General features: G+C 50.5%; 1 protein-coding gene and 1 long non-coding RNA gene across 4 annotated transcripts in view; one reads left to right on the top strand and one right to left on the bottom strand.

The window, feature by feature from the left end:
- Window positions 1-59: 59 nt before the first annotated feature.
- LOC139177150 (uncharacterized) lies at window positions 60-8,730 on the top strand. Its single transcript, XR_011561631.1, has 2 exons — window positions 60-196; window positions 8,183-8,730. It is a non-coding gene; the product is annotated as an uncharacterized lncRNA (long non-coding RNA).
- The window catches only part of HIF3A (hypoxia inducible factor 3 subunit alpha), a 31,584-nt gene continuing 20,147 nt past the window's right edge, over window positions 1,999-13,435 (bottom strand). For 2 of the 3 annotated variants that reach the window (XM_019979434.2, XM_019979433.2), the window contains 6 exons: window positions 13,111-13,301; window positions 11,948-12,052; window positions 9,516-9,787; window positions 7,763-7,880; window positions 6,251-6,332; window positions 1,999-4,821 (listed from right to left, as the gene is read on the bottom strand). In XM_019979434.2, the coding sequence (XP_019834993.2) occupies window positions 4,724-4,821; window positions 6,251-6,332; window positions 7,763-7,880; window positions 9,516-9,787; window positions 11,948-12,052; window positions 13,111-13,301 (866 nt within the window). In that variant the 3' untranslated portion in view covers window positions 1,999-4,723. The remainder of the gene's footprint in view (window positions 4,822-6,250; window positions 6,333-7,762; window positions 7,881-9,515; window positions 9,788-11,947; window positions 12,053-13,110; window positions 13,302-13,435) is intronic. The other variant, XM_019979436.2, reaches the window with a different exon arrangement.

Raw genomic sequence — 13,435 nt, 5'->3', positions numbered from 1 at the left:
CGTAGAGCGCGCGGAGGACAAGGTGACCAGACGGCCTCCGACGGCGCCCTTCCTAGAATGAGCCAATGAGGGAGGCGAAAAGGGGCGCGCGGGCAAAAAGGCCCGGCGTGGCCCCTGGTCCCAAAGTTCCGTGTTCCGAGCCACAGAAGTTTCTCGGGGTCTTAGAGTGGGCTCTCCCTGCCGTCATCTCCGGATGGTAGGTGGTTTGCGAACGCTGCTGGTGGGTGTGGCTTTTCTTTGTGACAGTACTGTCCCTGACGCGGAACCCGAGCCGGGGGTGTCTAGCCCTATTGTCAAGTACCTGTGTGACCTTGAACAAATCTTCTCATCCTCTTCAGGGCCTCACTTATCCCTCTCTGGAAAATGGGCAGTTTCTCAAACCGACAGAAGAAAGGGTCAGAGTTTCTAAGTTTTTAACTAAAGGTACCCTGGATCCCCTAGACTCAGAAGTTTGTTGCACCATCTCCTTTCTCACCCCTCACTCAGCCGCCTTCCATGGCTCCTCAGTGCCGTTAGGAGAAAACCGAGACTTTTTCTGATGAGCTAGAAGACCCTGAATAGTCTAGCCTTAGGCAACATTTCCAGATGCCACTCCTATCCCCAATCCCCATTCACTGTACACCCTTCTGGGCCACCTTTCCCAAGCCCACAGCCACTAGTCAATGCTAAAGTATAAATTCTTTAAGGCTCTGCTCCCGCTCCCCTCCTGGGGATAGCACGAGCTATCCCACCCTCAAAGCTTCTTGTCCTGGCAATTAGACCCTAGCACAGCCAACAGTCACCCGAGAAGCTACAAGCTAGTATCACCTCCATTTTACAGATAAAGACACTGAGATTGGTAGAGGGCAATGCACTTGCCCAGGGTCATACAATAAGAAAGTCACAGAGCCAGAACATGAACCTGTCCCACCTTATTCCTGTGCTTTTCATTCCTCCTCTACTCTCTCTCTATGCTTCAGAGCCTACCCTGTTGGTTAGATTTTTGATTGTTTTGAGGGCGAGGGATGCTGTAATGGATCTGAATCCTGAATTCAAATACAGCTCAGCCCTTTCCTGCTGTGTGACCTTGGCCAAGTGATCATCTTCTTTGAACCTCAGTTTCATTCTCTGCAAAATGGAGATAATTGCCTGTTGTTTAGGATCACAGGAGAGTTTGGTAAGATCATATATGTAAAGTGACAGGGGGCCTAACACACAGTACTTTTTATCTCCTTTCCATTATAAGTACTCAAAGTGGGACAGAGTACCTAGAGTTGATGGTTGGGGCGGGGGTAGGGGGAGAGTGGGCAGCTCTCAGGAGGTTATGGGAGGACCTTAACCAGCAGGAGTAGGCAAGGAAGACTTCTTGGAGGAGGAGATGTCTGAACGAAGATCTAAAGTATAAGTGGGAGATACCCAAGTGAGGAGGGAGGGAAGGGAGAAAGGCAGAGGGCCCAGCAAGTGCCAAAGCTTAAAAGTGGTTTTCTTCCTTTGAAAAGATTCTTTTGTGGAACATAAGAGAGGAGTTATGATGGTGACATGGCAGGTCAGGCACACCCATGTACACATGAATCTTGACATACAATCTCTCTTTGATGTATATACACCCATGCACAATCAAGTACAGAGAATTATGTCACACAGATAAACACCAGTACATAGAACTGTACTGTCAAACTCCTGTACGCACATCCAGAATCACAACACACAGGTACCAAAAAAAAAAAAAATCACAATGCCTTCTACACTCAGGAACACAGAAATCCAAAGTAACGAGAAACACACATAAGGCTGAATCATTTCACCCAGACACTAATACACGCGGGAGGAATTACAACCCTCCCCATGCACAGGTCCACAGAACTATGCCACAGCGACCCACACAGAGCGAAAACATCACCAGACACACGACGTTACAGAGACCTACGTAGGAACAGTGTCACACGCAGAATCACAAATGGACACCCAGTGCACTCACACCCCCGGCAGCAACCCTAGAGATGAGTCAACACACAGAGCTCTGGTGCCTATCAAGGCGAGATCTTTATGGAGGTTTAGAGATTAATGGGTTTCAGAGCCAGCATGGCTGGTCTGGTCCCTCCCCCCTCTCCAGCCCAGCCTAGGTCACCCCCTGAGGGAGAGAGGGGTCAGATCCTTCTCCCCCCGACATAGCACCGATCTGGACAGGCCATCTCTTGATGAAACGATGAGAAGTGCCTTCCAAAAAAGGGAGTGAATTGGGTGGAGAGAGTGAGGCTTTCTCCTGTGGGAGACCAAGAAGAGCACCATCGTAGAAAGGAATTTGGAGAGGGGCGGGAACACCGGGTGGCAGAGTACTGAGAAGTCCGGGCCTCCTCCCCACCCTGCGATATGTAGATTGGGCTGTGCGTGTGCCTGTGCGGCTGGGGAAGTCTCCTGGATTGTGAGGGAGCCCTGGGTTCCCCAGATACTTGGAGTTAAGTAAAGGTAAGTATATGTCTGGAGGACTGAGGTGGGGAGTGGAGGGGGGTCTGGGACAGAGAATTTTTAGGGATATGAGACTGAGAACAGAGAGGTCCATTAGCCCAAGGACCTGGGGGGTCAGGATCTGGAATGGGAAGACTTAAGACAGAGAGTAGTAATTGGAGCTAGTTGAGTTGGGTGGGAAGCCCAGAATAGAATTAGGAGGGTGCGGTCTGAAATCAAAGAGTTAGAGGTCTTAAGATTTGGAACCAGAGGAATCTACAGGGCAAGGTCCAGATTCTAAAATCAGCTGAGTTCTAGAACCACAAGAATGTGGATCTGAAATCAGAGGCAGTTGGGAGGCTGTGAGATCTAGAACTAGAGATAAAGAATAAAGACTAGAATTTGAAAAAGTCTGAAGACCAAGGTCTAGAACTAGAGGGATTTGGGCGAGCTTAACCCTAGAACCCAAAGCTTAGAGCTATAAGGTCTAGAACCAGAAAAGTTGATAAAGCAAGGTCTGTAATCAGAAGATGTTTGAAGGCTGAGTCCCAGATGCAGGGGAATTTGGAGTCATAAAATGTGGAATAAGAGGGAATTGGAGATTGTAAGGTCTAGAACCAAGGGAATTTCTAGGATGAGGTCTGAAATCAGAAGACATTTAAAGCCAGTTTCTAGGACCAGAGAAGAGAGAGATAACCAGATCTGGAATCAGAGACTTGTAAGTTGCAAGACGTAGAGGTTTATATATAGTCCAGAACCAGTAAATCTCTACCTCATGGTAGAGATTATGAGGACTAGAGTGAAGGAGAACTGGGATGTGGTGTCTAGTTCAGAAAGTACTAATTATAAGTTCAAGACATAAAACTCATATCTTCCTTTTGATGGGAAAAGCAAGTCTCAAGTCTAGAGTTGAAAAGGAACGAGCTGGGCATCATGAATCAAAATGATCTAGACGTTACAGAGTCTGGATTTGGAAAGAAATGCATCAAAGATCAGGAAGAGTAGCACCAACTGAGAGCTTGGGGGTTGTGAGGTACAACATCAGAGGAAATCTTTGGTCTTAAGAGCTGGAATCAGCAGGAATGGGAGCATGTGCCATTGGGAACAAGGGAGAAGTGTGGGAAGGGCTCTAGAACCAGAGGAAGGCAGAGAGTGAGTTCTAGAAGCAGAGGATTCTGGTGGTCCTGGGCCAGAGGGGGTTGGAAGTTGTGAGCCTTAGAACCAGACAGATTTGGCGACTGTAAAGAAGAAAGAGTTGGAAAGTTGAACTCCAGAATGAGAAAAAGCTGAAGACTGAGAGATCTAGAATCCTAGTGGTCTGGAGGATGGGAGAGCTAAAGCGGACCACATTGGGCATCGTGCAGTCTGGAACCAGAGATGGATGGGGGGGCACACCATCTAGAACCAGAGAAGGCCTGAAGTTTGTGGTCTAGAACCGGAGAATGTTGAAGGTTGTACAGTCTAGAACCAGAGGAGGCTGGGAGTAGCACAGTCTAGAACCACAGAGGGTCAAAAGCTGAGTGAGGACTAGAACCAGAAAGCGTTGGAGGTTTTATGGTCTGGAAGCCGAGGTGGGAGGCTACACCTGTGATAGGAAAACCAGTGTTGGAGCTGGTGTCCAGATCAGGCTAAAACCAGCTGGAAGTCCAGAGTAGAGGTGTGGGCAGAGCTAGGTGGCTGCTTGGGAGACGAAGGGCTCAATGAGAAGTCATGGGGCGTGGAGGAGGATGTGGTTAGGCAGTTAGGTCTGGCCCAGAGGGCCCCATTCCCCATTGACACTTATGATGACAGGGGGAGATCAGAGTCCCACATTCTTAAAGACAGACCCCAGGCAATTTGTAGCAATTAAAAACATACCATGAAAACAACAAAAATAAGAATGAAAGAAAGATGGATAGAAAGAAACATGAATATGATTATCAATACACCCCAAAGCCCAGAAATACAGATCTGAACCTCAACCTCCCCTACCCCCAATTACCGAAAATAAAGCCAAGAGAGTTGAAGAAAAGGATGAGGTACCCAGGATTGAGAACCTCAAGGGAAGTCCTGAGTGAAGCAGGAGGGGGCCAGGGACCCCCCTCCCAGAGGTCACTGAGCTGAGACCACCCCAGAGCGCCCCCAAATGGTGGGGGGCGGAAGGGTGGGGGCTGAGGTAGGCCCGAGGCGGGCAGGGGTCACCGAGAGGGGAGAGGGAACCCTTCTCTGGGCGCCGCCATCCTGTGCGTTGGCTGCCGGCTTGGAGCATGGTTGACATCCTTTCTTGGGGAGGAGAAAGGAGATGAGAAGAGCACCTGACTCAGTTGGCCTGGGCCAAGCCTGCCGCTAGCTGAAAGTGGCTCCTGGGCTGGGCCGTGTCCTCGTCCGGGTAGAGAGAGAGCAGGGAGGGGCCCGGGCCTGTGGGGGAAGATGGAAGGAAAACCAATGGGGAGTTATCACCCCAACCTGTCTTCCCTCCCAGACAGTTAAAAGCCTGACCGCTGGGACTTCCCTGGTGGTCCAGTGGTTAAGAATCCGCTTTCCAATGTAGAGGACCCGGGTTCCACCCCTGGTTGGGGAACTAAGATCCCGCATGCCGCTCGGTGCAGCCAAAAAAAATAAAATGGCAATCCCCCCACCGCCAAACTCCTTTCCCCACTGCATGCGCTATTTTCCCCCAACAGCACTGTTTTTCGTTATTTCTTTCTCTGTTCTGGACTGGCTCCCTCACTAGAATGTCAGCTCTATGAGGGCAGGGAGTTCTGCCTATTTCACTTCCACGTGTGTCTCCAGCTCCTTGGGCAACACCTGGCACTTACTGTGTGTTCAGTGAATATTTGTTACATGTATAAAGGAAAAGAATGAATCGAGGCACAGTGACCATGGCTAAAACGGAGGATGTGACGCAGAGTGTCCTCTGAGATGAGGCAGCAGTCAGACCCCACGGAGACTAGAGTCCAAGCTGAGGGTCTCCCTCTTTCTGAAGGGCACTAGGGAGCCTTGGAAGAGCTTTGAGCAGAGGAAGACCAGGGTCAGATTTGTGCTTTGGAAAGCTCCCTCTGGCTGATGCCTAGAGGTTTCAGGTGGAGCCATGGCTGTTGACAATGATGCTGGGAGCCTCACAGACACAGCAGCTTGTCCCGCTCTGCAGGGGGGCTCTGAAAACAGCATCACCGCAAGGGTGTGCTTTCTTGAGTGTTTCTTAGGAAACCAGTCTCGGCAGCATCTCTACAAGTCCTCAGAACATCTCCTTCAAGTGTGAACTCTTAAAATAGGCCCTCACAGAGGGGCTTCCCATGTGGTGCTAGTGGTTAAGAACCCGCCTGCCAAAGCAGGAGACGCAGGTTCAATCCCTGGGTGGGGAAGATGCCCTGGAGGAGGAAATGGTGACCCACTCCAGTATTCTTGCCTGGGAAATCCCATGGACAAAGGAGCCTGGCAGGCTACAGTCCACGGGGTCGCAGAGTCGGACACAACTGAGCGACTGAGCACACTGCCACTCACAGAGGCGGGAAACCAAGACTCCAGAGCAGAAACTATCTCCCAGGGCCACAAGCTGGGAATGACCACGGCACAATCAGACAAGGGCTTTGGGAGACCTGGGCTCCACTTCCACCTCAGGGGGCAGCTTTGGCCAGCCCGTCTCCCTCAGGGCCTCTTCTTTCCTCCCACGGTGCCCCCCCAACCCCCGAGAAAGTGGGAGGGGCTGTCTGTTCCCACTAAGGTCGTGTGCAGGCACTGACAGCCCATCACCACCCTCAGGATCACCCCACCTTCTCTCAGCCATCTAAGGCACCTCTCATGGGAGACAGGGACCTAGGGCCCGTCTCCCCAGGTTGCTACTCACCCAGGGGCTCATTCAGTTCCAGGAGGTGGGTGCTGGGATCCTGCCGGCTCCCTGGGGCTGGTCCTCCTGTCAGAAGGAAGCTCTAGGGGACAGAGACAAAGCCACCATCATTACCATCATATCCAAGGAGGCAGGATGGTGCAGTGCTTAAGGGCACCGTGGGGGTCAGTGGCCACTTATCAGCTCTTTGACCTTGGGTGAGCTGCTGTCCCAGACATGCTGTGCGGCTCCTTCCAGAGCCTTGTTCTTCCCTCCTGGGCCCCAGCAAGCTGACCTGCTCCCATGGACTCCATCGAGGTGCAGCCTTGCTAGTCCTTGTTTGTTTGGTTTTGCTCCTTGTTTTCCCTTGGGTTTCAAGGTTTCAGCTCTTACAAGGCGGACCCTACTCTCTCAAGGATCCGGGCACCACCGCCTTGCCCTGTGCCTTCAGGCTAGAGGTGGTGTTGCTAATCCCAGGGTCTTGCCCACACCTTTACACACAGTCCTGTTACTAAATTCTCCTCAATACCCCATTTGAGCATGCTCTCTGTGTCCTGTCCAGACTGATAGAGTTGTTCAACCTCTTGAGTGTAAATGTGAATAATAATAATTGGGGATTCCCTGGTGGTCCAGTGTGCTTTCATTGCTGAGGGCCCAGATTTAATCCCCTGTCAGGGAACTAAGATCCCACAAGCTGCCTGGCATGGCCAAAAACAAATAAATAAATTTAAAGAAAAAAATTTAAATTAAGTATTACTATTCAAGAGTGGCTATAGGAACTGAATAATTTACTCATGCTAGGCATTTCATGCAGTCAGCATCTGGAACATGGTGGACACTCAAAAAGTAAGAAACTGTTGATATTATCAACCTTTATCAACCTGATATTACACCCTCGTGTTCAAACAGCTCTGTTCAGACTGAGAATTCAGGCTTTTGTTTGGTTGGTTTTTAATATGACCATTTATCAATAGCCCACTAAGGAGCAGCTAAGGGCCTGATTTCATTGCATCTCATGCCAGTCCTATGGAATGTAACTATCCCCACTCTGCAGATTAGGAGACTGAGGCTCAGAGTGGTGACATCACCCACACACCCAAGGTGTCAGAGTTACTAGGTGACAGACCTGGGATTTGAACCCAACTCAGTCTGACTCTAGTGCCTGTACTCTTAAAGCTACACGAATAATCCAAGGCCAGGACAGTGCTAGATTTGCCGGGGGGTGTGGGGGAAGCGGGGAGGAGTGGTTCCCATGAGAGGTGAGGTTTCCTACAGATATTCACCGTTGTCATTTCTCCCCTTACTCTGCTTATTTTTTTCTTCTTAGCACTTACCACCAACTTATATCTATTTGCAAAGCCCTTTCATACCGATCTGAGCCAGCAGATCAAGGTCCTACCCTTGAAGGGATGACTGACCATCCATCTGACCTTCAGCCAGCCCTGCCCCCCTTGTTTTTCCATCTCTGAAAACAGTAGGTTTAAGCCTCTCTGGTTCTGAGGGCCAGAGAATCCCATGCAACCCCACACATACCAGGCTGAGGGGAGGCAACAGGAAGTTTTCGGGTTCTAGGCTGGGGGATCGTTTCGGGGGCCTGATGCCCAGGAGCTCCACCTTCTCTGCCTCGTCTTCTGAGCTCGGGATCAGGGCCCTGGAGGGAGACAGGCGAGAATCTCAGGGCCCAGCAAACCTGGGCAGGTGTGGGCCCCAGTGTGCACAAGGGAGGAGCGTCCACTCACTCCCCCAAACACCTGTTTATTCTTTTACTCATACACCCACCAGTCCATTCATTTGTCTGTCAGTACAACCCATTCATCTATCCAATGACCCATCACTCACCCACATACCTATACAGCCTCCATCCATCTGGCCTTCCATTCATCCACCTATCCATCCATCCACCTACTCTACTCACTAATTTTCTTCTTCTCTCATTTCACAAATCCTTGTTAGGTACCCACTGTATCCAGCGCCAGGCTGAGAGCCTTGGAAAATAATGAGATGTACCCATGAAAGCCTCGTAAGAGTAGTTACGAGACCACCCTGGAGACTAATGGGCTCATGCCTGCAACTTGGAGAGCAGAAACTTGAGTATTAATAATAGTGATCTAGGGGGTTTCCGTGGTGTCTCAGTGGTTAAGAACCCACCTGCCAATGCAGGAGACACGGGTTTGATCCCTGGTCCGGGAAGATCCCACATGCTGCAGAGCAGCTAAGCCTGTGCACCACAACTATTGAGCCTGCACTCCAGGGCTTGGGAATCGCAACGACTGGAGCCCAGATGCCTAGAGTCAGGGCTCCACAACGAGAGAGGCCACCCCGATGAGGTGACCAAGCACCTCAATGAAGAGTAGCCCCTGTTGTCTGCAACTACAGAAAAGCCCATGCAGCAATGAAGACCCAGCATAGCCAAAAATAAAATTGTTAAAGAAAAATAATCATCTAACATCTTTGAAAGGGGGACACGGATCCTCTGAAATTATACTTGAAATCGTGTGTCAGTATGTGTATGTGTCCAGTTTCTTGGGAAGAGTTCGTGGCTTTCAACAGATTCTCAGGTGTTTAGGAAACTTGGTTCTGGACAGTTTCTCTGACACCATGGCAGTGTCCTCTTCACTGTGACAAAAACTGTCACTAGGAGAAGGCAATGGCACCCCGCTCCAGTACTCTTGCCTGGAAAATCCCATGGACGGAGGAGCCTGGTGGGCTGCAGTCCATGGGGTCACTAAGAGTTGGGCATGACTGAGCGACTTCACTGTCACTTTTCACTTTCATGCATTGGAGAAGAAAATGGCAAGCCACTCCAGTGTTCTTGCCTGGAGAATCCCAGGGACGGGGGAGCCTGGTGGGCTGCTGTCTATGGGGTCGCACAGAGTTGGACACGACTGAAGCGACTTAGCAGCAGCAGCAGCAGGCCAGAAATACATCCTAAAGGAGAGGTTGGCTGGTGGGATGTGGATAAACAATGAGAACAGTGGAGGGAGCTCCAGAAGGAGGGCACAGCCCAGGCAAAGACATCAAGATTGAAACAAATGTGGCAAGTGCTGGGGACACCAAGGGCCTGGCTGGAGCAGAGGTCAGGGTAGGGGGAACGATGGGGGATGAGGCTAAAAGTGGGGGGCAGGAGAAAGATGGGGTCAGGGGCCTTCTCTCCACCTCCCTTTTATCTACCCCAACCAGGGATTGAACCCGCGCCCTCAGCAGTGAAAGCACAGAGTCCTAACCACCGGACTGCCAGCAAGTTCCCTCTACACTGCCTTTGTATCCCTGCTCGACTGCAGCTCACCTCTTCCGAGCCCCAACCATAGGGGAGGATGCTGAGGGATCCCCTCTGGAAGGGCTGGAGCAACTCAGCCGGGGGTCACTCCCCCAGCGGGGCAGCAGGGAGGTCTCAGGGGCTGGGGGCGACATGCCGTGGAAGCTCCGAGCACGGGGCCGGGGGACAGCCCCTGGAGGTCTGTGGTAGGCCCTGGGTAGCTGCTCGCTGGAGTTGAGCTGAAAGTCATCATCCATGGAGATGTAGGGGGCCAGCATCTCCAAATCCAGAGCATCGACGTCCTGCAGAGGGCAGGAGGCAGTTAAGAGCATAAGCTTTGGCCTTGGGTGGACCTGGGCTGGAGTCCCAGCTCCACCACTTCAGAGTTATATGTCTGAGGTCAAGGTTCTGAGCCTCAGTTTCCTCATCTGTAAAATGGGCAGAAGGACTCTGTGGTAGCCAGTTGCCAAGATGGCCCCCAAGGATCCTCACCTCTTGGTATTTCGGCCCTAGTTTAGTCCCCAACTACTGTGTCCAGTCAATCCTAAAAGACATCAACCCTGAATATCCACTGGAAGGACAGATGCTGAAGCTCCAACACTTTGGTCACCCGATGCAAAGAGCCGACTTATTGGAAAAGATCCTGATGCTGGGAAAGATTGAAGGCAGGAAAAGGGGGGCAACAGAGAATGAAATGGTTGGATGGCATCACCAACTCAATGGACATGAATGTGAGCAAACTCTGGGAAATAGGAAGCCTGGCGTACTGCATGAACAACATCAAAGACCTTAGAAAGACAAAAGGTGGTGTCTGAAATATCCTTAGTCTGACAAAAGGTACTCTCGAGTTTAAGGATGTACCTCGTAGGTCTTCTCAATCAAACGATAGAACTTCTATTAAACTTCAGAGCTCTGTTACTCAGCCATCTCAACAGAAGCCTGAAGTAGAGGGGTTTATCTCAGAGATTAGTGGGTATGGCTTTTGTCTAGTGGAGTGAACTCCAAAGACACTTACATGAACAGAAGCATTGGCAGCTTGGACTGAAACGGAAAGGGATGGTACAAAATGAAAAGGGACCTTTGGACCATCAAAACTCTCTAAGCAGAAAGCAGGTTACAAAAACCACTCAGCTGCAACACATGCTATCTTTTTCGGAAAAAGGAAGGATGACAGTGAATTGCCAAGAGCCCAAAGGGTGGAGCCAAGAGCCATGAGAAAAACTACTGGGAAATAGTAGGAATGAGTTCTGATCCAGGAACTTTTTTTTTTTTAGTTTTATTTTTTTTTTCAATTGAAGGATAATTGGTTTACAATACTGTGTTGGTTTCTGCCATACATCAACATGACAAGGGACTTTAGATATTTGCCCAGATGGATTTCAGAACTGCTATGGATCAGTGACCCAAGTGCTCTCCTTCCCCCCACTTTTTTGAATAGGAATATTTTGGCAGTTATTCTACACCTGTCCCATCACTGGATGTTGGGAATGTGGATGGCAGACAACTTGTCTCTTTAGTTCAGAGGCCAGCAGATTGAGAGGAACTGTATTTGAGGTGCTCAGCCACCCCCAGACCTGACTGGGGTGATGAGATTCTGGACTTAAAGTTGATGTTGTAATGGGAAGAGACTTTGGGGGGCCTTGGGAGGGGTGAGTGTACCTTGTGTGAGGGAGAGACATGAATCACTGGGGGTCCCAAGGATCACTGCCTTCTGGCGTTCCCACTTGTTTGTGACTGCCTTCCACACTGTGCCACAGTTGGTTTGTCTGGCCAATACAATACAGCAGAAGTGATGGGACGTCACTTCTGAGATTAGGATATAAACCACCGCAACTTCTGTCTTGGGTTCACTCAGATTACTTGCCTCGGGGGAAGCCAGCGGGCGTGCTGTGAGGATGCTTAGGCAGCCTCTGTACAGGCCCACATGGTGAGGAACTGAGGCCTCCAGCCAAAGCCGTGAGGGCCTGCAGCCTGCCAGCAACCCTGTGCGTGAATTTGGAAGTGGATCCTCTAGCCCCACACGGCTGTAGCCCTGACTGAGAACTTGATTTCAACCTCATGAAAGACTCAGACAAAACCATCCAGCTAAGCTGCTTCCAGATTTCTAATTCTCAGAAACCATGTAACGTAACAAATGTTTGCTTTAAGGTACTGAGTTTTGGGGTAATGTGTTACAGAGTGATAGCCAGCTAATTCATCATGCCACTGCCACTTATCTCTCCAGACCACCAATCATCCAAGCACTTTCCATCTACCATCCATCCAACAGTCTGTCTATCCAGCAACCCATCCATCCATCCGGATACCTAAGCATTACCCATCCATTTCTCTACTATCGCCCACCTAGTGAATTCAGTGATCCATCCCTCTATTCATTAACCACTCCACCATCCCTCTCTAAAGCTTAGATATGTCACCTAGAACCCAGAAGTAAAGACCGCTCCTTCCACGCCAGCCCTTACCTGAGCGATATCTAGATCTGTCTCCACTGTCTGCAGATCTTTCCCAGAGGCCAAGACTTTGTGTGCATTCTCCACGTCCACAAGGAGATCATCTGGGAGATCAGCCTGCGGGGACAGAGTAGAGACTCAAGGAAATCTTGGGCCTGGGAGATATTGGCAGTAAGGCAGTCTGAACATTTGAGCTCAGGCTAGAAGTGAGGGTTAGTTGTCAGACAGCTGGGATACTAAGTGAGTCAAACAGCAAATGTGGGTTTCTGAACCTGGGTGTGCAAAAGCCTGAGTGCCTGGATGTAGATTGACAGGGCACAATCGGAGGTTCAAAAGACCGAAGTCTGAGGCCAAGATACTCGGGCCCTGGCAGGTTATAGATCTTGGAGTCTGGGGGGAAACAATGCCGAGTCCAGTTGTCCCAAGGGTAAAGGTGAGGTCAAAGGTCACAGTCTGTTTCCCGGGTGGAGAGAAGATATTTTGGGGGGTCATGAAGGTGGGGATAAGGAAAGTCAAGACTAGATAATATGGACCCCTGAGTCAAAGGTCAGCTTTCTGGACTCTTAAGTAAAAACAGTAACCATTATGGTCTGTTGAAGTCTTTCCCAAGTGCTTGTCATGGATGATATCACTGAACCCTCGCCATAACCAATGAGGTGGCTACGTGCTACTATCCTAATTTTACAGCTGAGGAAACCGAGGCCCCACTTGTCCAGGCTAACACAGCTCTACATGGCAGAGTCAGGCTTTGAATCCAGGTTTGAATAGTCTAAAACATCAGGCATTCTTGTCTCTGTGAGGTTAAAATTCGGAGAACCCAGGACTTCCCTAGCGGTGCAGTGGTTAAGACTCCATGCTTCCACTACAGGGGGTACAGGTTCGATCCCTGGTCAGGGAACTAAGATCCTACTTGCTGTGTGCACAGCAAGCCACAAAATTCAGATGTTTAGTCACAAGCAATGAGGGGTTACCCCTGCCAGTCCCAAACATCCTACATTTTGATCCAGATAAAAGTTGAAAGAATCCGGACTCTAGATCTTGAAGGAACCCCAACTCCATCTCATCCCCAACCTTTCCACTCCACAGAGGGAGAAACTGTGCCCAGAGAAAAGCAGGGTTCAAGCCAAAGACCCAAAAGCCTGGATCCTGAGGGCTGAAGTGGAGGGAATGCTTACCGGAAGAGGACTCTGGGGGCGCCGTGTGGCTGGGGGTGCACTAGGGGTAGCGGCTACTGAAGTCCCGTCCAGGATTGGTGCCAGGAGGCGACGGAGGTCAGGGCTACAGAACCTACGAGGGTCAGCGGCCAGGGCGGCCTCACTCAGGGCAGGGGGGTGCAGGAAAGCCAGGATCCGGGGACCAGAGGTGTCTGCAGAACACAAGATGCGTAGGACACAGGAGGGTCACTCAGGGCTGAGGGCAGAGCCCTCTGCCCACCTCAGGGAGCAGAGCTGATGATGTAATCAGTATGGACCCCATTCACAGCGTTGGGAGCTGAGTGCT

The sequence above is a fragment of the Bos indicus genome, chromosome 18 (genome assembly GCF_029378745.1).
Source record: "Bos indicus isolate NIAB-ARS_2022 breed Sahiwal x Tharparkar chromosome 18, NIAB-ARS_B.indTharparkar_mat_pri_1.0, whole genome shotgun sequence".
NCBI lineage: Eukaryota > Metazoa > Chordata > Mammalia > Artiodactyla > Bovidae > Bos > Bos indicus.
The sequence above is the reverse complement of the archived record's forward strand: the minus strand, read 5'-3'. Positions and strand labels throughout refer to the sequence as shown.